General features: G+C 28.3%; 1 protein-coding gene across 3 annotated transcripts in view; it reads right to left on the bottom strand.

The window, feature by feature from the left end:
• The window catches only part of LOC111627898, a 41677-nt gene extending 14630 nt beyond the window's left edge, over nt 1-27047 (bottom strand). Inside the window, exons 1-6 of one of the 3 annotated variants that reach the window (XM_023371587.1) lie at nt 26898-27047; nt 26610-26777; nt 25639-25982; nt 23059-23138; nt 22608-22769; nt 20873-20935 (exon numbers count right to left, since the gene is read on the bottom strand). In XM_023371587.1, coding sequence (XP_023227355.1) covers nt 20873-20935; nt 22608-22769; nt 23059-23138; nt 25639-25982; nt 26610-26777; nt 26898-27026 — 946 coding nt within the window. In that variant the 5' untranslated portion in view covers nt 27027-27047. Of the gene's footprint in view, nt 1-9764; nt 10144-20872; nt 20936-21918; nt 22249-22607; nt 22770-23058; nt 23139-25638; nt 25983-26609; nt 26778-26897 lie in introns of those variants that run through there. The other 2 variants (XM_023371592.1, XM_023371582.1) reach the window with 2 other exon arrangements.
• Nucleotides 27048-27268: the final 221 nt, after the last annotated feature.

The following is a 27268-nucleotide window of genomic DNA, read 5'->3' as shown; positions in this document are numbered from 1 at the left end:
ATTGTATTATACAATAGATTTAGTATTGTCTCTGTACGTTATTTTTTGTTTTTGCGTGCCTTTCTGAATACGTAATGGTGACGCAAAACACAGAAAGAGTGTAGAAGACACGTGGAATAACACAGGAGACAAACAATGGCGCGTGACACGTGAGAAACAGCAGAAGACACTCGGAATGACGTTATTATGTTTTATTTTTGTATATTTTTTCTAAGTGCGCATTTATAATAAACAAATCTCGTTCTGTTGTGCATCATCGTGTGCTGTTTTCTAAGAAAGAAAGGATGATGCTGTGTTTACCCATTACTGTATGACTATTCTAGGTGCGGAAGAAAGGATGATGCTGTGTTTACCCATCATTGGATGGCTGTTCTAGGTGCGGAAGAAAGGATGATGCTGTGTTTATCCATCATTGTATGACTATTCTAGGTGCGGAAGAAAGGATAATGCTGTGTTTACTCAGTATTATATATAACTGTTCTAGATACAGAGGAAAACAAATAACGATGCAGAGTCACTTATTTAATTTTACTCAATTTTCGTACACTCAGATGCCTTAAAAACAATTTAAAAAAACAAGAAAAAAACACGTTTAACAAGGATAAAAATCCTTAATCAAAGAAAACATTGTGCGTCAATTAGGGAAATGTATTACGAAAATGTACACAAAAGAGTTTCCCTTTTACTGTTTTTCCTTTATTAAAACTTTAACAAACAAATTTTCTATAAAGGAAAATAAACTTTTCGATAGGACTATAAATAAATCTAACGTTTACTCAGTGATTAATAAATGTAGTTCTCAGTGTGTACACAGTCGAACTTTGCAGCACACAGACAGACAGACACACACACACACACACACACACACACACACACACTTGACAGATATATATTATAAGTGGAAATTGGTTTAGTTATATAACGGTTTTTTCTTAATAATACTAATCAATTGGCGTGTAGATACTCTTTTCTGAGTTCACTCACCCCGATTTTGCGATGCAGCTGCACCAGTTACTATAGCAACACCCGATTTTGTGACATAATGAAAACACGGAGCGATGGTTTATTATTGAACAAATGTTGTGTTTTCTTGTCCAGGACACACATCCTTTGTGTGTTATTTCCGTGTGTAAAATTCGATGTGATTTTCCTTTGTTAAAGAATTTGTAGTTATTTTTTCCCCTTGCTTCCCTCCACGTTTTTAAAATAAATTTTAGGGATTTTTCGGACTGGCAGGGATGTTAGGGATTTATCTACTGAAATTTTTAAGTGCTCCGAATCTCGATTCGAGTATGTACTAAGCTTTATGTTAATCGTTACAATACGCTCACCACCCTTTTGAGCATTAAATAATTAATAATTATTGTGAATAATTGCCAATAATTTTGAATATTTATTAATTATGCTGAGCAATTTCCAATTATTGTGAACGATTATCACGTTTTATGAGCATTTAATAAGCATTGTAATCATTCACCGAGTATTTTAAGCTTTACGTATACATTCCAAGCATTTGTCAGATATTCTGTGCCTTGTTCAAAAATTTTAAGCATTATTCTAAGTATTTTAAAGCATTTTGTGCCATTATCAAGCATTTGTCAGGCATTCTGAGCTTAGTAAATGCTGATAATACTCACTTCGTGGCTACTCAAGCACGTGTAAAAGCATTAAAATATGTGCCTACATCTTTTCAATTCCATCACTAAGATAAAACGTATTATAAACTTATCATATGAAAGATAAGGGGCATCCTTATATATTGTACATTATATAGTTTCTATGGCGATCGTACGACACTTAAGAATAAAAATACTATAAATAAGCCTTAAGAGTATAAAGATAACAGAGATGAAAATGATGATAACATTTTTTCAGTAGGAGCAGAGCTTAAAACACCACATATACACTTCTATACGTGAAGTTTAGAACAATTATTATAGGAGTAATGCTATAAATAATACAGTAAAAATCTCAGTAGTGTAGAGAAAACAAGGATGAAACTGAGAAGACTCGACAGAAACAGAGCTTAAAACCACTCCTATACATCTTCTAGAAACTGTATACATTAATTATTAAGAGAAATTAATATGTAAATATTGTAAATAATGTACAGTAACACTCTCAGGAGTGTGGAGATGATAGAGATGAGACTGATAAGACATATTCTCAACAGAAACAGAGCTTAAACACTTCACATCTATACCCAGAAGTTACGAATAAGTTCGTATATCACACTCAGTTATGGAGCGTAAAATACAGTCGACCCCCTATAACACTGTTGATTATTCCGTTTTATATGAATTCCATGTTGTACGAGTCACTTAGATTTTACAAATACATGTGCCGGGCTGTGAACGACTCACGTATTTGTAAAATCTAAGTGACTCGTATAACATGGAATTCATATAAAACAGAATTATCAACAGTGTTATAGGGGGGGGGTCGACTGTACACAATTTTCGACTTTTAAAACGTCATAAAATTAAATTTTATTTCTGTTTAATAATATAATCCCATAAATTTATCAACTTAAATCAATAAAGATTATTTATTTTACTAAGTTTAACTTTGATAACACAAGGTCGACGAGTTACGTAAATTAAATAATCATAATAATAATATAGAGGATGATAACAATCTTTTTAACTAATTAATTAATTAATTAAAGTTTTTATTAATTAAATCGCATTCTTTTTCGGGGTGGAGAAACTTTCTGAATCATTTTATAAATGAATTATTATTGATATAACCGGATTTCGTCATAAATAACCTTGAAGATACGTTCTACTTGACACTAACTAGTAACTTCATCTCGAAAAACTGTCGTGTATTCTAAAAGATGTTAAAGTGTAGAAAATACCGACCGTATATTAAATTTCACAGAAAAATTAAAGTTTCTTAGAGAAAGAGAGAGAAAAATGGTCTCTTGAGGAAGGTCTAGTGTTGCTCTAATGCTGTTCTGAAAGGAGCAATGAAGAAGATTTAATGCTATTCTGATTGAAAAAAAGCTTTAACTTCTTCAATTTTATCAGCTAATTGTCAAATAATTAATCTTTGTGGTTAAATTTTCTATGTAATTCGTGCAAGAGAAGCTTAAGAAACAAGAACTAATCATCATCAACCGTATCTAAAACCACGTATTTCCTTGTAATTTCGATGTAATTTTCCTTGTAATGAAATGTAATTTCGAAGAATATATACATATACATTTCTTTATTCGTGAAAAACGTACGAATTGGCAGGGTCTATATAATTCATGAGCTTGTTATACATGAACATAAGCGTAGGCCCTATATATAAGTTAGTGTGTGATATAGGCATCTTATAATTGGCTAAAACATAGAAATATTTAAATATTTAACATAAATTATCATAGCGTTTAATTAATTACGAATATTTGTGAGAATAATATACCAAATTAATGTATTTTTACTAACAACAACACGCGAAATCTTTAATTAAAATAAAGAAATTAGACCATGTCCAAGTATCAACGTGAAGTTCCATTACTTTCTGGTTAACAATCAGCAAAATTTTTAGTAATTTAAGTTGTAATTTACGTGAATTTAACTGCCGATTATAGTGAAAGTATATCGTTTTGTTTATGTAATAATGGCTTGTATATAAATATACCGTATGTCGATCTATAGCCTACTTATTTTCTACACTGTATCGCGTGAGTAACAGCAATGTACTCTTCTACACGTTGATTTTTATGTAAATAATCATGCGAAAAGCTTGTTAAAAAGTGAAATCAATCAGTAAAATATTAAAAAAAAACTGAATTTAATATCCTAAAGCTGTAACAATTTCTACAAAGTAGGAAAGTGGTAACGCGATATTGCAGTATCGTTTACTTCCGTTAGCGTGAATATTGTTTGAATTTTCTGAGATTTTAAAGATTAAAGTCTTGTTATTTTAACATTTTGAATAATTTCACATTAAACGATCCATTTATTTTACCGTTAATTGCCGATTTCGGTCAATTACCGCTAAAAGCCTCCGTTGAATGGAAGATGCGCCCATTGAGGACGTTCAGAAAACTCGGAAATTTTTCACAAAAATACATAAAAATCTTCAAAATTTTGGTCATTTTGGTTTTTTTAAATGGTTTAAATATGAAATTTTATACATTTATTCGAATTTTTAAATAATTAAACGCCTTAAATCGTTAAAATGTGCCAAAGAATTGCGGCATGTTGAGAATAGTCGAAGATTTACAAGACAAAGATCAATTTATCACCGATTTTTCTTGAATATAAATATAATTAAATTAACAAAATGTAAGAATTTATAGGTTCCTACAATGGAGGTTTAGGGCGTATAACAAATAAGAGGCCCTTCTTTCAGACGATAATAACTTAGTAATTGGGAAGAGTCAATTATAAAGTAATCTGAAAGCGTGAGGCCTCTTAACTCGAGGTCCTAAGCTGTTTAGCTTGCTTAACTTATGCGTAAATCCTGTCCTGGGTTCGTATCAATTGCATATCAATCACTCACTCGACATCCTTATCGCACGAAGTCCCTTGTACAGTAATCGATTAAGCCAAAATATAAACTGAAAATCTAAATGTTCAAAGTACAAGGATGCCCAAAACAAGAAAAAAAACACTGTCAAAATTCTCACCGAATAATAAATATTTACTAGAAATTAATTCACGAGGGTGTGAGAAAGCATTCATTTCTAAATAAATAATTCCGCAATACTCGACGAAAACGTGAGACAAATTCAGTTTTAAATGGCTAATTATTTTTAAAGGATTTCAATGAGATTTTTCTCGCGAATATAATTAAATTTTTGTAACGCTTAAAAATGTATTTAAATACGTGACAAAGTACATCAATTATTTATATATCATTAAGGGGTTATCATTTGCTGTCATTTCAACGGCGAATGAACTTTGTAGTTTAATTACACAATGGAATAACATAAAATTTAATAATGTTTTATGCCAGCAATAATGCATTAATTAATCCCTACAGTACAACTAAATTCCCCTCTATACAACACTATACAAATACAGTGTGCAGGCTAAAGACATACTGCAGACATTCAGTAAAAACACCTGCAATTATATATTTTATACACTGGACTATTATTAGAAAACACAGCAGTTTTAATACGTAACAATTAAAAATTTAAACCACGTAATTATCAGTTAACACTCCCATCGTTCTGTATAGCAACAAGCACCACGTGTTTTCGTGTGTTAAACGATTAATAGTTAAAAATAAAAAGGGGATAATTTAATATTTAAATGGTAAAAATATCCTTCTCTGATAATATCGTAACATAAAACTTAACCTAAATATTAAATTAATAACATTTATTCAGGTTATTTACTTCACAGGGGTCCATTTCATGAACCAGAAAGGTTGAAAACTGTGTAAGATACGATTAAAGTAGAGCTGAGAAAAAAAAAAGAACACAAATTAGTAGTAAAAGAAAATATTAAAAAACACTTTAAAGTAGATTTTTTTAACTTATTTAACCCTATTTTTATTATGGTTTGCAGCTGAAAACAAGTTTTCTTACACTAATATTAAGGAGTAAATTCAGCAGCAGCAGCAACGCCGAGACTCGACGTTGCTGCTGCTGCTGAATTTACCTGTACTTGGTTATTTGCTTAAATTTACAGAAAATAAGCAAGTTTTAATTGTAATTAACACTTAAACACTATTCTATCTTCATTATTATAGTAGTAGCAAGCTCGGTTTGAAACTGTGAAAGGCCCTAACAAACGTACAGTACATAGGCGAAACCCCTCTCAACTCTAAAGAAGGGAAGTAGCCATAGGTAGATACGATACTATTCATTATTATACTAAGTAGTAGGGCCTACTAGATCAGGTTTCATGTTGTAGGAGGCCTTAACAAGCGTAGATACGCGAGGCTCCTCTTATATAGATTTATATAACATAAGGCAGCAACATACGATATTGTATTCTAGTTAATAAGTTTTTAGGCCTCATAAAGCACAAGGCCTCGGGGAAAAATTCGATTTACTTATGCCTATCGGTGACATAATTTCCCCATTAGAAAATGGCATGCTGATAGGTACTTTAATGAAGTACAGTCGACCCCTATATAACACTATTGATTTTTCCGTTTTATATGAATTCCATGTTATACGAGTCACTTAGATTTTACAAATACGTATGCCGGGCTGTGAACGGCTCACGTATTTGTAAAATCTAAGTGACTCGTACAACATGGAATTCATATAAAACGGAAAAATCAACGGTGTTATAGGGGGGTCGACTATAATTTTATCTTAATTTGCATTAAAGAAAAAAAAGAAACAAGTAAAAAATGGAGGCATTTAAGGGCCTAAAATAGCATAGACTAAAGAAAAAAAAATCAATTCTTTGTATAACAATTCTCTGTAGGGTAATTAATGCTTGTTTGGTGATAACAATCACTTCCTGTATTTTATATAATCATAAATTGTGTTGAGTAAAAATATATATATATATATAATAATAATGATAAGGAGAAAATAATGATTAGAATTTATGTAACGCCATGTTTGAATATTTTTAAAATTTATAAATTTAATTTAATTGAAATAAAATATTCCAAGTTTGTTGATTATTCGGAATATATTTTGTCTTAATTTTGCTGCAACTTACACATTTCTTATGTAGGGTTGCAATTTTTAATCATATTTTAATTTTAAAAAAATCACGTGGCTTCGGGTCCAGCCGAAAGTTCTACTGTATTTAATCGGGTCTTCCGGTCCCTAAGCTTTCTATATCTGGTCTCGATTTTCTTTTATGTAACTCCTTTCTCGAGATTAAGGAAGAACGGATGGACAGACACAAAAACGGAGGGAAACTATAGATCAGCAATTTGAAAATTGCATTCCAATATGAATATCATTATCATTATTTTGTAAAAAGGAAAGGAAAATGTAAAAAGTCCTGTTGTAGAAAGGAGAATAGGGTAAAATTTGCCGTTGACAAAAGAAAAATAGTGTAACAGTTGCCGTTGACAAAAGAAAAATAGGGTAAAAGTTGCCGTTGACAAAAGAAAAATAGGGTAAAAGTTGCCGTTGACAAAAGAAAAATAGGGTAAAACTTGCCGTTGACAAAAGAAAAATAGGGTAACAGTTGCCGTTGACAAAAGAAAAATAGGGTAAAAGTTGCCGCAGAAAAAAGGAAACAGGGTAAAAATTGCCGTTGCAAAAAGGCAAATAGGGTGAAAATTGCCATTGAAAAAAAGGGAAATAGGCTAAAAGTTGCCGCATAAAAAGGGAAATAGGGTAAAAATTGAAAAAAAGGGAAATAGTCTAAAAGTTGCCTCAGAAAAAGGGAAATAGGGTAAAAATGCCACTGCTAAAAGAGAAATAAGGTAAAAAATGCCACTGCTAAAAGGAAAATAGGGTAAAAATGCCACTGCTAAAAGAGAAATAAGGTAAAAAATGCCACTGCTAAAAGGAAAATAGGGTAAAAATGCCACTGCTAAAAGTAAAATAGGGTAAAAATTTCCGCTGCAAAGAGAGAAATACAGTAATAATTTTCGTCGCGAAAAGGGAAAAAAAGTAAAAATTTCGTCGCAAAAGAAAAGGAAATAATTAAAATCATACGTATGCAAGAGAAAAAAAAATTCCAGCAACGAGTTGCTTAACTTTCCCGGCAACATTTGATAGCGCCATCTATTACGATATTTTTTTAAAAACAAACTTTTTAAGAAAGTTAAATTATTTANAAAGGAAAATAGGGTAAAAATGCCACTGCTAAAAGTAAAATAGGGTAAAAATTTCCGCTGCAAAGAGAGAAATACAGTAATAATTTTCGTCGCGAAAAGGGAAAAAAAGTAAAAATTTCGTCGCAAAAGAAAAGGAAATAATTAAAATCATACGTATGCAAGAGAAAAAAAAATTCCAGCAACGAGTTGCTTAACTTTCCCGGCAACATTTGATAGCGCCATCTATTACGATATTTTTTTAAAAACAAACTTTTTATATTTTTTAACTATTATAAAATGTCAAAAAGCTTAATTTTGAAGAAAGGGGTGGGTTTTATAAAAAAAAAAAAAAAATTTAAATACGAATAACGAGTAAAATCGTCATTAAATCACACCCTATTGTAGATATGACACGACCACCTTTATCTTCCCACTCCCTCGACCTTTAATCACCAAAATTTAATAGCACCAATTCCTCTAATACAAAAACTTCCCCGCAAAATTTCAGCAATTTTCGACAAAAAGTACAAGAGTTATTAAGCTTCAAAGAGGGTGAAGAAAAAATCGCGCCTTCTGCACGCACACGCACAGAAAATACCCCCGAATTTTTTTGCATTTCTGGACATTTCAAGGTGTCCTGAGTGTAAAAATATAAAAATCTGGGGGTGGACGGGTAATTTTTTGCCTGATCGCCATACTTTCTCTCTGTTATAACAGCCGGGAATGTAAAAATGTCTGCAAATAATTTAAAAACAATTGTCTGAAAAGCAAAAAAAGAACTAAGAAAATAGTTAAAAACGTGCAGCTGTGAAGGACAATACGTTAAAATTTGCACTTATAATTGAAATTAATTGCTTGCTTTTACAGGAAAAGAAAATAATACAGTAAAACTACCCCTAAGGCGACCACCACCTTCCGTTTTCGAAGGGATTTTTATCTCCTGTAGATCTGTAGACGAATAAAAAAAAAAATTATATTTTAAGAATAATGAGTCTGGCTTCCTAATTATCTTTACCTTTACTCGAGTCTCTCACAATAGAATAGCAACAAATAAGGATAATTTTTAATTGGTAGTTTACCTGACTGCACTTTTTAACTATTATTTTGCCTTACAATACAATAAGGAATATCTGAACAGGTAAGTCGAAGGTGGTCGCGGTTCAGAACCTCTCTAACACTGCCTAACTGGCCGTGTTAGAGAGGTTTTAAGGTGAAGGTGGTCGCATTACACGGGTGGCTGTTTCACTGTATTTATTTATTTATTTTTATTAAATGCAGTTAAAAACACATTACGAAAATGAATATAATTAAAGAATTGCAATTACAAAATGCAAATAAATTATTGCAAAAGATTTGTAATTATTTGTGAGGTCATAAACCTGTTATGACAAAAACATTCTTTTAAAGTATATAACGTAATTAAACATTATTATACAACTTTTCAATCATTTTAAGCTCTTATTGTACTCTTATTTTGATTAATTTATCACAGATATATTTGAATTACGAGTGCTTATGTCGTGTCTTATTCCGAAATAATTAAATCATCATCATCATCATCATCATGGATTTAAATTTTCCAATTGTTTAAAGCACTAATTGTGTTCCTTTTTGAGCAATTAATTAAAAAATCTAAATCAAATACTCGTATCATCATCATAAGCAGCAGCAGCAGCAGCAGCAATCATCTCATCACCAATCAGTAATCATTATGAATCAACATCACCGCTATCACAATATCATCATCATCATCATCATATTTAATGTTTATCGTTTGTTTAAGAAACTAATTGCTTTGTTTGAGTAATTAATTGTTATATATATATATATGAGAAAATAAACTCATCATCATCATGATTAACACTTATAGTTTATATTTCTGCAGTAAATAAATTAAGAATAGTAATTAAGGAAGGATTATTATATATATATATAAATTTTAAACTTAATAAATATTCTTACAATTCTTACTAAAAATATTGAAAAATATTTCTAAGAATATCTCAACATTTTCTTTTCATCTTCAAAATAAAAGTAATGTTTATATATATAGAAACATATTTTCTTGCCTCTTCTTCCGGAGGAAATGATGATAATACTTTGTGGGAAAATATCATTAATTAAATATAAAAATTTTTATTGTAATAAACTAATTAAATAAACATAACAAAATGATGTAAATTTCTTTGCTTGATTACGATAAGCTCGTTTGCATAGTTTGCTTAATTATAATCAATTATTTATTGTGACGCAATTTTTAATCATCCTATAATTTTATAAAATCACGTCACTTCCGTTCCAGGCCGGAAATTCTATCCAGTTAAGCGAGGTCTTTGGTCCCTAAGCTTTCCGTATCCTTTCTCGGTTTTCATCCATCTTAACGCTTTTCTCGAGATTTAACTAAGGACGAACGAACAGACAAACGGACGAGAGGGAATCTATCGGCCTGCAGTTCTGAAAATTAAAGACGAAAAAAAAAAAAATAATAATTAAAATCGAATTTTTCTTTGTAAGAGAATGCGATTTTACGACAAAGAAATGGCCTCGAAAATGATTTAATAAACGTAAATAAAAATTCATAATTTAAATGAATTTTTTCCTTAAATCTTTTGTTAAGAAAGAATAAAGGAACGACGAATAATGATTAATAAAAAAAAATAATAATAGGAATGGACATCAATTGATGTGATTTCTGGCGAATAAACAAGTAATTAAAACACCACGAAACAATATTCTATTCTGTTATAATCAAGTTAGACGTAGACCGGAAGACTCTGTACATTTTATTCTTTTGAATACAGTATATTAAAATCCTCCGTTTAAATTATCCTTTATATTAAATCATCTGTTTGTAGCAAATCCTCCGCATCAATTTAATAAATTAATGCGGAGGATTTTTTTAAACAAAATAAATGGCGGGTTTAAGGTGAAGGTTTATTAAATTTAAAAAAAAAAAATGGAGGATTTAATGCAAGATTTTTTTTTTGTAAGTAAATAGAGGATATAAATTAAATAGAATTTTTCTTTAAATAAATAGTAGATTTGATGTGAAGATTATTAAATTAAATGTGGAAAATTTTATGTATGATTTTGTAAGTAAATGAAGGATTTAATATGGAAGATTATTAATTAAAAATGGAGAATTTTACTTAGAGGATTTTCTGGATAAATGAAGGATTATTAAATAAAAAATGAAGAATTTAATTTGGAGGATTTTCTACATAAATGAAGGATGTAATTTGGAGGATTTTCTACATAAATGAAGGATTTAATTTGGAGGATTTTCTACATAAATAAAGGATTTAATATAAAGAATTATTAATTAAAAATGGAGAATTTTACTTAGAGGATTTTCTGGATAAATGAAGGATTATTAAATAAAAAATGAAGAATTTAATTTGGAGGATTTTCTACATAAATGAAGGATGTAATTTGGAGGATTTTCTACATAAATGAAGGATTTAATTTGGAGGATTTTCTACATAAATAAAGGATTTAATATAAAGAATTATTAATTAAAAATGGAGAATTTTACTTAGAGGATTTTCTGGATAAATGAAGGATTATTAAATAAAAAATGAAGAATTTAATTTGGAGGATTTTCTACATAAATGAAGGATGTAATTTGGAGGATTTTCTACATAAATGAAGGATTTAATTTGGAGGATTTTCTACATAAATAAAGGATTTAATATAAAGAATTATTAATTAAAAATGGAGAATTTTACTTAGAGGATTTTCTGGATAAATGAAGGATTATTAAATAAAAAATGAAGAATTTAATTTGGAGGATTTTCTACATAAATGAAGGATGTAATTTGGAGGATTTTCTACATAAATGAAGGATTTAATTTGGAGGATTTTCTACATAAATAAAGGATTTAATATAAAGAATTATTAATTAAAAATGGAGAATTTTACTTAGAGGATTTTCTGGATAAATGAAGGATTATTAAATAAAAAATGAAGAATTTAATTTGGAGGATTTTCTACATAAATGAAGGATGTAATTTGGAGGATTTTCTACATAAATGAAGGATTTAATTTGGAGGATTTTCTACATAAATAAAGGATTTAATATAAAGAATTATTAATTAAAAATGGAGAATTTTACTTAGAGGATTTTCTGGATAAATGAAGGATTATTAAATAAAAAATGAAGAATTTAATTTGGAGGATTTTCTACATAAATGAAGGATTTAATTTGGAGGATTTTCTACATAAATAAAGGATTTGATATAAAGAATTATTAATTAAAAATGGAGGATCTTACTTAGAGAATTTAATGGAAATGATTTTAAGTAAGTGGAAAGTATAGTGAAGGAAGGATTTAACGTAAAAAATTACTAAAAATAAAGAATTTATTTAAGAGGATTTTTTAAATAAATGGAAAATTTAATGTAAAGATTTTTTGTAAGTAAACGAAAGATTTAACGTGAATGATTATTAAATGGAGGATTTATTTTTTAAAATATTCTCCATTTTTATAATTTTTTAAAAACATTTAATCTACCATTAAACCATCCATTTTAAAGAAATTCTCTTCCTAAAAAAAACTTCTCTACAGAAAATGGAGGAGTTTTATAAAAAGTTCTCCATTTTATTATCATTATTTCTTTCTTAATTGAACATTCAACATATACCAACGAAGCTAAATTTAGCATTTATCATTAAATAAACACAAAATACAGTATTACAATTTTAGTTAGAATTTCACCAGAGAATTTCGTCACATGCACTTTAAAATATAGAAAATTATATATATATATAAATGACAAGAGACAGATGGGACATATAATACGTGCTGAAGTACATTCTTATATATATATGTAGGCTATATATAAATTAATACACTGGGTTCAAGTTAAGGTCAATGAGGTGATGGTCAATTCTTGGACCTCGTTCAAGGTTATACCATTGAAAGGATTTTCAAATTTCTTCAATTCCAGTGTTTAAAATTAATGTCCGAATGCCTGTATATGTGTGTGTCTGTCCGTCACGTTATATGGTTTAGACCGTAGAACGTGACGGACAGACACACAGGCAAAGTCGAGTAATTGTAATTCGATGAGATTTTTTTCCGTCGTGCGCTAGAAGGGAGGAGTAGAAATCGTCTTGGCGTGTTTTATATAAGTTTTTGATTGTTGGGTACGCGAAGCGACGCGCCACGACGTCGCGGTGTTTAATTAATTAATTGCGCCGATTTGAAATGATTTACATATTCAAGTGGTTTTGTATTNTACTGGATCCTTCTTTTATACCTTTCTGTACAATAACTGCACAGCAACTCAGTAGGATTTCTGTTATATTCCTGTGACAATTCCCACACACTTAAGTCTAATTAATAAATAGCAATTATGGCATAATAACAATCCACAAAACCTTTTTTTACAAGTGTTATGTCTGCAATAAACTCCACAAATGCTTTTGACCTCCACTGAGGTCTGCTTCAGGTGGCATAAGTAGCTATCGTCAGCACACAACAATCTGTCTACAGCATATTCACTTTTTTCGTTAGACTGTCATGGCAGCATCTACTTTCTTTGGCTTCAGATGGTGGTGCTAGTTTCTACGTTAACTTTTATCTGATTTGGGGTCTAGTAATTATATGTTGTTGGGTCAGAATGACTTGACATTTTGCATGAATACCTGTGAAGCAATGGAATTTTGCTTGAAGAAAAACATTTTTTTCAAAAATTTGTCACTAGGGGACAATTTGTGCTTTATTAGGGTGGAAAGCAATACAAAAGTAAAAAACATTTATGAGTGACATAACAAATGTTCAATATACTGTCTTTAAAATTCTGATACAAGTTGATTTTTTTGTTGTTATAAAATTTTGTTTTAAAAAGAATTTCAAAACACTTTTAACATATAAATACTTTAAAAAAGGATTTATGGAAATTCTACATCTATTTATCCTTTCTCCTCCCATTCTCTCCCTGTTCCCTGAAGCAAGACAGTTGTTAAAAATTTACCAACATACCTCTGTCCACATACACCACAGAAAATTGCAAGAATGAACCTTTGTATAACCTGCCCTATCATATATCCCATGCTGCCAGGCTGGTTGTTGAAAGCAAGATAATTACTGGTATGCAGTTTAGAAGTTGCACAATCAAAATTTAATACACCTAGAAGTTGCAATTACAAGCATAAAAATATTGCTTTTTCTCTTTTATTTCTGTTTACAAATCATTGTAGACATAAATAAACAACCAAGCCCAAATATTCTGTAATAATTATATTAATTTCTGGATTATTTGAACTATAGTTTTGTTAACTATTAATAATTAATATAAAATAATTTTTTCCAAAGGTAGACAGTTAGTCTGCTCTCTCATACAAACATTAACTAATAATTACAATAATTTTTAAATTGAATTTAATAGTTTTGTTAAATATAACTCAAAATAATAATTAACAAAACCAAACAAAAGATATGTTTTTGTTTTATATTTTGAACTCTAATGTAGAAATCCATTTTATATTAATTAAACTAACATTTGTATAAAATTTAAAATATTAAATAACTTTCAATCTAAGTGTGCATTAGCAAAAATATTATCTTTGCTAATGCACACTTAGTTTAGCTTAGTACTGTGGTATATAACCACAAGCACATGCTTGTGAATTATCTTTGTTAACACACATTTGAAGACACATCATATGTCTGTGTGGTACTTAACATTAACTGTGGAATTGTCCACTGAGAAATTAACATTTGTTTACACAATTTGTACATATTTGTATTCCTGTACACATTGTCCATCCCCATAATTTGACTGAATGTGTTTACAAACTGTCCCAACTATATAAATTAAGTGTAAAAATAAATACAATTTATCATTTTTATTTTATGACTAATTTCCTTTGTCCAGTAATAATAATAAAGTAAACTCGGAAAAATTAAACAGAAAATAATTACAGTGTGAATCAACTTTAACTTGTAATTGGAATTTAAAATCAACATATAACCTGCAGCATCTTTCAAATTACCTTTTAAACATAGATAACCCATAAGTAATACACATGAAATTATGGTACAAGTTAAATTCAAGAAAATCGACCCAAAATCAAATCAAATCAAATTAAAATACAGTAGAGCGTCGATTATCCGAATCAATTGGGGACCAGGGTTGTTCGGAAGATTGATGTTTCGGATAACCGATTATGCACGAAAAAATATATTAATTTATCCCATCTTGACATTTTTCTCTGTTGCTCGCTTCGCGTTGAATTTTCGTCAATGTTAAGCCTAACGAAGACTATTGTATTGTTAAAAATTAATTTTTTATTTTGTACAAACAAAATAAATATATTGCAAAATATAAAAACAATAAAAAATTATACTTCAGAAGTTAATTTAATATCAAAACATAAAATATTTGAGTAGTCCAAGACATAGCCAAAGATTGCAGCGCCACAGCACTGGCGAAAATTTAAATTTGCCAACTGGAATTCTTTTGGATGACTGACGTTTCGGATGATTGACTTTTGGATAATCGACGCTCTACTGTATATATAACCCAAAACACTGCTTTTCTGAAGTTCACATCTTTATTACATCTACTATATCTGTATTACAATATATCTATAATTATATATTGTAGGAACTTAGTGCCTTTAGATTCCTTCAATCTTCTAGTAATCTGAAAGTGCTAGGATAATGATGAAAACTCCAGAAAAGCAGTGTTTTCGTGAATATATAGGAAGAATCATATATTTATGTTCAATTTTTATTTGATGAGATACAATGTTATCTGAAGAAATTACAAAATTAATCTTTTGTGCTAAATTATATTCTGTTATCAGAAGAAACATTAGACACAGCATATTCTATTTACAAACAAAGGATTCTAGGATTATCTGAGTAGACATATAAAAATAAATATAACATTAAAAAAGATAAAGATGTAAATATCAATTGGCAGTTCAAAAGTGCTATATGAATACTGAACAGTCAATGCACATTAATAGCATAGGGACAAATATTAACCATATAATTTAACAAATAGAGATTTTACAGTGTTTATTTTGTTCTTTATCATTTTTGAACTTATAAATAAAACTCTCTGAAAATTATAAACATAGTAGAGCTATATTTTTAAAAAGACATAAATAATAATTAAAATAATTTATTTAATTAGCATTGCAATTTTTCTGTAAATATAATTATTTTTTTCTAATTTTACGACAATTATAAATACCAGATGGCGCTAAGAGATTTTTAATCGTATTCCGCCTTCTTACCGCCATCTGATGTCTACAATTGAAATTATTTCACTCACTATCTGAACAGGAAAAATAAATTTTAAAAATGTATTATTTTGTTCTTTATCATTTTTGAACTTAGACTGTCAATCAAATTAAATAAACAAGAATACTATGCTATTTTACATATAGACTAAATAAATGTTAATCAATCATTCAGAGAAAAATAATTACAAAAAACTAAATAACTTGACAAATTACTATAAATTTTTCAAATTTTATTTTTTTCTAATTTTAATTCAATTATTCAAGACCAGGACTATTAACAAAAAGAAAAAAATATAAGATAAAATAATTTCATTCAATAGATGAATAAGTTGCATAAATATTTTCTTGCTAGATAAATTATTTCTAAATTATCTAAAGATTTTATTTATTTATTTCTAAATTATTTTATTTATATCTTTTATATATTTATATCTATTTCTAAATTATTTTCTAAAGTTTGCAAATGATTCATTTTTGACTGATTTCCAAACATATTTATTTGAATAAGTATCTATAAATTTCCCAATATTAATTTTACCATAGACAGTAAAAAAATAAATATATAAAAAAAGAAATATTATAACTATAAACTGCATGATCTTTTTACAAACTATTGAGCTACCAAAATACAAATGTAAGTAATTGTTTATTTTTCTGATAAAATCTGTGTATTTTTTGTAGTTTGTGAAGTAGGAATTGCTCTTATATTTTCTAGATTAAAATATTCTACAAATTCAAAAATAATTTACAAATAATTTTTATTACTGTTACAGTAAAACTTCAAGTTAACAGACTAATTCAGGCAAGGGGTGTTCATTAAAGCTGAAATTCTGTTATAGGCTATAATAAAGTAGGTTTTCTAAACACATGCATTAAAAAATTGAAAATTAGTTAGTTTATGTTTTTACTTATGTAGATACATTTGTGTAATTAAAATTAAGCATATATGAGAAGTTTAATTTCACAGAAAAGTTTTCTATATGTATTATTACTTATGTACTCACCATAGTTCCTGAGAATGCAATAAACAAATACAGAATATGATCTAAATCAAAGCAAAGAAACAAACATTTTATGGAAAATACACTTTATTTTATTTAACTAAACAGATAATGTTCATGAAAAGAAAAAATTTAAATTTGACAAAAACACAAAAAAGAATTTCCTATTTATTTGCATTCAGATGAAGGTATATCAAGTGGCATGAACTTAGGAGCAGTGAGTCTTGGATTTGAAAAAAAAATACTATTAATTGAATTACATATAAAAATCATTTTAAAATTAACACCCTGTTAATTTTCACATATGACATATGGACTGGGAATTTTGTTTGTTAAATTGAGGTTTTACTGTATTTTAAAAGGATACAATTATCTCATAATATTGGGTTGTTTGGAAAGTAAGTTAATTTCTTTCCTGTGGAAAAAACAATATTTTTATTATAAATAAATATTTTTATTGAATTATATATCAACCATTTTGGTCAAATACTGTTCAAGTTTTTTTATGTTTNTATTATTTTGTTTTTTATTTTGTGCATGTTATAAATAAATATAAACAAACACTAACCCGATAACATTAAATCTAAATACCAAAATGATTAATTTACTGTGTTTTTGTTATTTATTACTCCTGTTTTTACGTATTCGGTATTCGGCCGAATAGTGATTAAATATTTGGTATTCGGCCGAATAGCGAAAAATTGGCCGAATACCGAATAGTAACCGAATATTCGAAAATGGCAAAAAGCTTGATTTTCAGGGCAGGGATGGGTTTTATAACAAATTGTAAATGCTAATAACGAGTAAAATTATATAAGTACTCGAAATTAAGATTTATATTCATTAAGTTCAGAATTAAACATAATTTTAAAATATTTAATCATCATCATCATAGAGTATTTGACAGCAGGATGCTGGAAGCTATCTACCTTCTGTCCATCCATTGTCCAATTTTAAGTCACTTTGACCTCCTCTTTCCCTACTGAATACAATGACATACAGTACTTTTGTCAAAGCTCTTCCCTTTTAGTTAATGTTGAATGGACCCCCTAAAATGACTTAAAAATTCTGTAAATATTACTCACAACTAGTAAGTAGGCTTATAAGAAATAATTCGTATGCCAATACCACCACTAAAAATGTCTACGTAGACATTTCCTCGATCCCCTCCTCCCTTAAATTGTATAAGTAATTAATGGATGCTCTTACTCAATCCTTCTGTCGTTTGACCTCTTACATCTTCTAGTCCAGTTCTTTTCCTCTTGCTCTATGGTGCACTTCTTCCCTCCTTCTTCCAATCTATTCTACACACGCTCTCTCTCATTTCCTAGATTGGTTCTCCTCTCCATCTCCCAATCTCCATCAATCCTTCCCTCCATCTCTCTCATTTTCTAGACCACTCCTTTCCTCTATCTCCTCCCATTCCATTCAACTCTCCTTCTCTAGCTTCTTACATCAATCTTTTCCTCATCTTTACTCTCTGGATGATTCCCTCCACTCTTCTATATCTCTCTCGTTCTCTAGATTCCTTCTTTCCTCGATTGTTTAGGCTAGGGATGTCCATCTCGTGGCTCACTGCACCCTAAATTTTTTATGTACATTTTCATTTATTTTGGTAAAGTATGTTGTAAAAATTATTCTCGTTTCACTTTTGATGTTGTAATGATGTAATTGATGCTAGAAAATTGTTTCATCTACAAAAATGTTATGTGTGTGGGGTAGTACATACTGTTGAGAACAATTCTTTTTGTGTACGTGCATGAAAAACATGAAAACTGCTAAAAGAAATAGGTTGAGTGATTCCCATTCAACTAACATTCTTAGAATTAGATCATAAAAGCAGATTTTTTTTTTGTTTGGTTCAATGTCAGAATAACATATATACAACTGAAATACTGTACATCTAGTTCACTGTTGAATACAATTAATTACTAAAATTTGGTAATTAAAACCATGTTATAAAAGGATTTTTTACAAATAAAACTGTCCTTACGTTGAGGTGTTTTTGCAGGTAGATTATATCTTATTATTACACCAGACATCTTTTAGGATTTTTTTTACACTCCATACTGAATATATTTTCCTTTATGTATTTAGGAGTGTTTGAATTGTAATTTATTACTTTTCTTATCTCACATAGTTTTGTATATGGTTTGAATTTGATATTCTTTTCAGTTCTGGTTATCTTTATGTCATGGTAATTAATTTCTGTGTTTGTCTCCTTTCCTACTTTAATATCATCATTTAATTTATTTATATCTTCTTATATTTCTTCTACTTTTATAATTTTTTGGTCATATAAGTTAATTATATCATTCACATATCGTTTATAAAACTTTATACCTGTAATTTTATTAATTGCTTGATCCATATATATCATAACAAGTTCTGCTAGTTTGGGACCTATGACTGATCCCATACTTATACCTGTGTTTGTTGTATATAAAACTTATTATTAACGGTAAAATAATTACTCCTATAAGCGAATTCTATTAAATCTATTTCTTCTTCTTTCATTTTAATTTCTTTTAGTGTTCTTTTCTATTAAATTCCATTTTATTGAAGGGTATATATTTATTATATCCAAGCTTGCCAGTTTGTAATTGTTATTTATTTTTATATTTTTCATTTCTTGTATAAGTTCATTGGCATTTTTAATCACATATTCTGAATTTTTATACTTTTGTAATGTTTAAGTATTTTTCTAAGTTATTTAAAATAGAATTTTTGAAGTTGACAATGGGTCGTACTTGTTCCTCTTTAACCTCTTTATTAACTATTTCTAATTTTTTTGTTTGAATCCACTCTTGTTGTACTATAATAATAATCTGTTTTGATTTATCTGCTTTTATAATCTCTATCTTTAGCTTTAAAGAAGGTTTTTAATTTTTCTATTTTATCTCTTTATTTTATTTAACATACAATTTTTCGGTAACTTTTTTCTTTCTTTTATCGTTTTTTACATAATTTTTTAATTTATTACTAATTTTTATTTTTACGTCGTCATTATCTTCTGGTAGGGTTACATTACTACATATATAATCTAGATGTGATATGATGTCTAGCATATCCCATTGATTCGGGCCGTTAAAGTCCAATCCATTTTGTAGTGTTTTTAGCATAGTTCTTAGAATCTCTACATCGGTTTGGTTTAGTACTACGTTATCCTTCCACTTCTTGACTTCTTTAAATCCCGGATATTCAAATCTTTTACTTAGTCGTTTAATTTTCTTATCTTACAACATGGTTTTAATTGCCAAATTTTAATAATTGATTGTATTCAACAGTGAACTAGATGTATCTCGGTTGTTGTATATATGTTATTCCGAGATGTAATGGTATTTACGATTGTCATATATATATTATTCCAGGATATAATGGTATGTCTTTAATTGTTATAATAGAATATTATATAATATAATAAATTTATATTTATATTTTATTGCGTAGCCGACCGAAGAGGGGCTAAAGCCAAAACGTGTCACGACAAATAAAGTTCTGAAATAAAAAATTGATGATGAAAATTGACAAATATCTATGAATTCATCCAGTCGTGACATTGAACCAAACAAAAAAAAGAAGACACGGTTTCGACACACAATAAAAGCAGATATTAACAATATTATAAAAGGAAAGCAATGTCAAAAATTGCATTGAATTTATTTTTATTTTGTATGAGTATAATTTATTTTTTTACTGTCAATAAATAATACAGTATTTTTTGTAATTATATATATATATATTTGTTATTAAAATTTGTTATTCACTTTTTAAAAGAATATATTTATATAAGATACCTTTATGACTCGCTGAATATACGTAAATTTCTAATTTGGCCCATTAGAAAAAAAAGTTGGACAACCCTGTTCTAGGTCTTTCTCTTTACCTTTTTTAAAAACGTTTTAAATGCATTTACATACCTGGTACATAATTTTTCTCAAGAGGAACCTGTAAATGTTCGGCTTCTCTGTATGTATGGTAAGCTATGCAAGGAAACAAACAATAGGCAGTAATGGAAGCATTTTATACAGTATGAGTTACTCCTCAGAAATATGTCAAAACTAATCATTTTATTATAAAAAATAATTGCTATAGAAATATTTAAACGAAATATAATTTCATCATCATCATCATCATCATCACCACCTTAGTTTTCATCATCTATGTTATCTTTTATATACAAATGGCTCATGTAGTAACAAACATGTTAAAAATTTAATTGTAGGATTTCTGAATACATATTAAAACTCCTTTACAATTTATTTATAATTTATAGAAACAGATCTATTTCTCATTTTTAAAGTGAATTCAAATTCAGAGATTTATCAGTTTCTTCCTTCCATTCTGTGATGATGATAACATAAATGTGAATGCATATACAGTACAGGCATATACTATAGAAAGTCTGGAACCATAAAAGAAACTCATTTACAAAGAATATTCAACATACATTTTCAAATAATATGCTCAACATTTTCCCTTCTACTGAGGCATCTTTGCTGATGAAGTGTCATGTTTATACGTATTGTGTCGAAGATCTTCCCGACCTTGGATCACCTTCAACTGATGTTAAGGCATGGCTCCTTGTTCCACTTCATTCCATCTTCTGCTTATTTGTATAGTACTATGCTTGCTAATTCTGGAAGCTTTTATTTTTGTTGAACAGTATTATTTCTGTACTTAAATAAATAAGACAAAGATTGTCTTGATCTTTCTAATCGCCATCATTATGAAAAGTATGGTTATGCAGTTATGGCCATGATGATGATGATGATGATTATGCTAAATGAATTTGTTATAAAAATATTGTCTGTATATAAATTTACTGTATTTTTAAAATTATATATTACATGTTATCAAATAAACTTTAAAAATAATTTTTATTTCATAAATCCAATGAATAAATTTATTATATAATATAAAAATTACATAAATAAATTATTTAAATGATTTTATAAAGGTAATTACTTATTATATACTTATTTAATATGTTAATGAATGGTAGCATATAACGGAACAAAAGCATTTTTCAAAATATGTATCGATCCTAAATGTGTCGAATGAGTAGAAGGCAAGAATTGTAATCTGTCCGAGATAACCATTTGAGATACGGATTCCTTCGGGGTTGTAAGTTTTATCGTTTGCTCGCAATTCTGTATTTGTTCCATCGTAAGAGATGTCGGATAACCGAAATTATCGGTTTCTTTTCTGAACTTAATCCAAGAAAGAATGGCTTCTTCTTTATGATTAAGAAATGCCATAAGCAAGGAAGAATTGTAGGCCACGTCAGTATTTCCTGTAAGAAAATTTGTTTTATTGATATCTTTTAAAAATCTACCGAAAGTGAAGTAGGTAACCAAGATAATTATGATGGGAGTGAGTGGATGAGTGTGAAGATGCAAAAGATTATGAGCATAAGAGATGTGTGAAAGCATACTACAGGAGAGATGAAGCAAAGATGGAAGGATCTTGAGAAATCTGATAAATGAATGAGCAATCCCTCTTTTGCCTGCTGCACCTTTTCTAGGTACAGTATATATGAAGTTTATCTGAATCAAACTCATATAGAGGTTTTTGAAAAATTAAATAATTGCAGTTTTTGTTACATAATCTAAAGTACATAAAAAAAATATAAATATTTAGAAATACTCATACCTGAAAAACAGGAAAGAGAAATTCGAAAGAGTCGCATTGCTTCCTCGTAACGATTTTTTAACACACACTGTACTCCAAGATTGTTAAACACTTGAGATCTTAGACACATAATTGCTAAATTTTCCCTTGGTTCTTCATTATTTTCTTCTTTTTTCTCAATTTCTAAATATAAATAGTTATTATAATTAGTGTGTAAACTTTACATGTAAATTCTATATGTTATATATGGCATGCTTAATTTTAGATATTCTAACTCCAATTTTTAGACAATGTGATGTCTTCCTTTCAGATTTTCAAGCCTCTCAATTGTAAAGAAGGATTGAAAGGCTCAAAAGTTTATAAGATAAGTTTATGATCGACTGCTCCAATTAGGAAGGATTTACACGAAGTTTGAGACTGGAAATTCCATTACAAATGTTGAATTTTAATCCAACAAACAGATTATACTTACCATCAATTTTTATTCGTTTTGCACGATTATGTATTGTGTGTGTATTCATGCTGGATTTTGTCTGTAGGATGATGCGTAACCTATAATAAAAAAGAAAATATATATTAAGTGTATTGTGTGTGCATAAATAAAATCTGTATCTTATTCAACACTCATTTCAAGTCACGTGATGCTAAACTATAAGTTATGGAAATTTCAATTTTATATTATAAATAAACTTGTATTTCATTAAATTCTCATAAAATATAGATTTTTTCTAATGTGCAAACATCAGAATTTATTCCATGAAAAGTAAACTTAAAATCACTCAAATGTTACTTAATGTACTTCAAATGTAATTGTTATTAATCTAAAAGTAATTATAATTTATTAATAAATACGTCTTCCATTAATTTTGCCCAGTTTTCTTCCTTTTAAGGAACAAATAACTTAAAATAATATCAAAATCATCAGAAGTACTTTAAAAGAATCAATTATTATTCATTAATGAACATTTTCAAAGTTTCTTTGCTTTATTGTTAGATCACCGATTCAAATTTTGTTCTTTTATTCTTATCTGCAGGATAAAAACAAAGTGTAAAATTTCAAATTAATCTGAAGATGAAGCAAAAAAGTTTTTTAAACAGTTATCTGCCAGTAATAACTAACTCCTTCAAAGTTAGTTTGACGATATATGTAACTTACACTTAATAATACATTAACTTAAAATGTCTTATTTAAACTTTGGCTTAAATGATGCTATGATCAAAGACATACTAAATAGAAATGTACTAGTATAAATTAAAATGGCATATTATGAACTTCATACTGTGATATCCATCATTATGGATTCTTTATCAGTTCTTAAATAATCATTTTTATTTTTAGAACTGTTAGAGAGTTCTCCAATATGAATTTCACAGTTTGAAAGTACAAGGAAATTGTGTTTCATTGTAATAGCTTGTTGATTTTGCATGTATATTTAGTCTCCAATAAAGCAGTTTGAGATTCGTAATATGAATGAATTGGAGTATTGACTATGTAAATTTTTAATTAAAAATGAATTTTAAACTCAGAATAATGTAAAATAAGCTTGTATATAATATAGAAACTGATGAATATTATGTAAAATTGTATAAGGGTAATTCTCAATGTACGTGGATTTGTTCAATCAGTACAGGTTTTGGTTAGCACGGATTCGAAAATTCAATGTTTCCAGCTTGGCAGAGCTCAGAGAAAGCAACACTAAATTGACTCCTTCTCTCCACTAAACTGAACCATAGTTTTCTTAGTGCAGTGCTCTTATTTGAATAGTTTAATTTCTATTTTCACATTTAGTATAATTTCTGCAAACATTTCACTTTTAATTCTTCAGCTTTTATAGAAAATTGTGAAAAAATAAAGAAAACAACTGTGCAGATAATGCTTGATAAATATTTTGCTTGGTTTTTAAATTTTAAATTTGATTTCTGCATTTTCCATCTAAGTGAAAATAAATATAAATTTATGATTTTAGATGACAGCTCAATGTCCTAATTCGAGAATTAATTCATTTTTCACTGATTGTTAACTTTGATATGATACTTTTATAAAATACTGTATTTACTCGCATATAAGACGACCTCACATATAGAACGAGGTGTGACTTTAAAGACCAAAATAAAGAAAATTCGATTTATTAACACAATTCTAATTTTATTTAATTTAATCACAAGTAAAACATCAAATGAACGTAAATGCACACATTGTCCTACAAAAATTACTGGCATTTTAAACTTTAAGGAAAAATCTTGTAAAATTGACATAATTTGTTCATGTAAAGCTGGACAATCGGAAACCTTTTTTGCCAATTCTTAACAGTCAAATCCACTCGCCATCGATTACACTTATGAATTTCTCCGAATTCTGATTTCCGAATAATCATCTGTTTTCACATGGGAATGGATTAAAACTTATATCGTGCTCATATATAATTTTGGAATTTCAATCTGGAATTCAATTCAAAAGCTTTGCTTTTCCTATTGCTATTCATCTTTACTCCTGACAATATACAAGAACGATTGAAATGATCCAGATAATATACTTATGTTTTTAAATACAAGAGAGCAAGCATCCGGTAAAAAATGCAAATACACAGTTCAAAAAATTATTTGCAAACATGTAAAGAATCCTTCACTCGTGCGTATAGGATGATCTAGGAATTTGAAGCTGTGATAAATGAATAAAAAAACTTGTCTTATATGTGAGTAAATACGGTAAATTAATCATGTATATTGAGGTTTTGTGTATTGTATTTGAATGATATTCATGCAATATTACAGTTATGAGATCACCCTCAATGTTTTTTGTGTCTTGTAATAATTATTTTTGAATTTTCATACATAAAATGGAAAATAATATCAATCACTATATTAAATTTTGTTTTGCAAGCTACATCATCTTATAATAAATACAAATATTTATAAAATGAATGAATCATAAGAGGGACAGAATATAGACATTTTCTTCAGTTTGTAATTAAAAGAGCAAGTTATTAAGTATCTGTATCAATTTAATAACAAGATTTTTAAATATAAAATTACTTAAATAAAAGTGAATTACCTTTTAAGATCAAACAATGCATGTTCTTTATCATTTACATGATAATAAGCAGATGATCTCATCATTAATGAAATTACATCAGATGATGTATTCTCTAATATCCTAATTACTTTATCATCATCGATGCATAAAGTTTCAAATTGTTTTTTAGAATCCGTATAACTGGAAGCTTCGGAATTAGAAATATTTTCTTCCAACAAATCGTCTTTAGAAGAATAATCTTCAATTAATTTACTACATATTTCAATGCATCTTTTGTAATTTTTAGAGTGCAAATGAGCATATGCCGCTTGATGATAAATATTTGAAAGTTGAAGGAAGAAATTACTAGATACTCTGTAACACTATAAAATAAATTACTTTGAAATTAAACTGTACATAAATAACTTAAAATACTTATAAAGTTTAAGAAAATGAATCAAATCTCCACAATTAATCTTTTATTTGTAATTATATACTAGATCAGTGGTTCTCAACTGATGTTCTACAAACTTACCTTGAGTGTTCCATGAATAAAAAAATATTTCAATGTTTTTATTGCAAATTTATTCCAGAGTTCAACAACATATTACTTTATTTGTAAACAATTCCATATTTCTATTTTATTCAATACAATAAAATTTATTAGTTTATAGCTTCATTGTTTTGTGAAACAATAAAAATGAAATCGCTTATTGATTTTTGAATGTATTGATACTGTATCAATACATTCATGTATTTTTTACTGCTCTTCATAATAAAAAGTAATGAATGATGTTCCTCAGAACAGTTGAGAATCACTGTACTGTACTAAAGGTTTACTTGCAAGAAGATTTAAAGAGAAGGCCCTGTGATCCATTGTGAGAAACACTTAAATCTTATACATTTATTTACTCCAAACTTGAAGTGTTTACTTGCAAGCAAACTTTTCATTTGTTCAAACTATAAACAAATTTAAAGATGATAAAAAACTTGCCATAGCACAAACAAACCTGATTATCATTCTTCTCTTCTAAGACCTCTAACAAATGTGTAAACCATTCTGCTGATTTTTCATATTGTTCTCTTTCTAAAAGATGTTTAGCTATCATATACAGTGATTCTACATGAGTTACATCTGCATTGTAAGGATAGGGATGTTGAATTTGATTTGCTGTAGCCTGTAAAGTTAATTATATTATGAACGGATTAACATGGAAAATTTACGTGCTCTTTTTACAATTATATAATCCAAAATTACAAATAAAATAGAATGTTTTAAACTTTAAACAGAAATTAACCTTAACTAGAAGCTGCAAAGATTCAATCTCCTGATCAGGTTGTTTTAATAAATGAAACTCAACAAAAATATTTTTTAACGATAAATAAAATGTTTCATCTTCGTCAATTGCTTGACCAAACCATTCCATGGCCACGTGATGTTTATTCTGTAATATTAAAAATAAAATTTAAATTATTTTATGTTTTAATTGCATTTACAGATATAATATTGCATAAAAATATTTCTTAGCTATCGAACACTTGAGAAAACAAATTGATTGTTATGAGAAGTTTAAGTAAAGACGTGGATAGATACTAAAAGGAAATGCACCCCACATTTAAAGTGAACTGAAGAGATAGAGGAGAAGATACTATCACCTGATATTCCTGA

Source organism: Centruroides sculpturatus, unplaced genomic scaffold (genome assembly GCF_000671375.1).
Source record: "Centruroides sculpturatus isolate CEXI.00-Female unplaced genomic scaffold, Cexi_2.0 scaffold1, whole genome shotgun sequence".
In the NCBI taxonomy this organism is placed as follows: domain Eukaryota; kingdom Metazoa; phylum Arthropoda; class Arachnida; order Scorpiones; family Buthidae; genus Centruroides; species Centruroides sculpturatus.
This window is presented reverse-complemented; position numbering and strand designations above follow the sequence as displayed.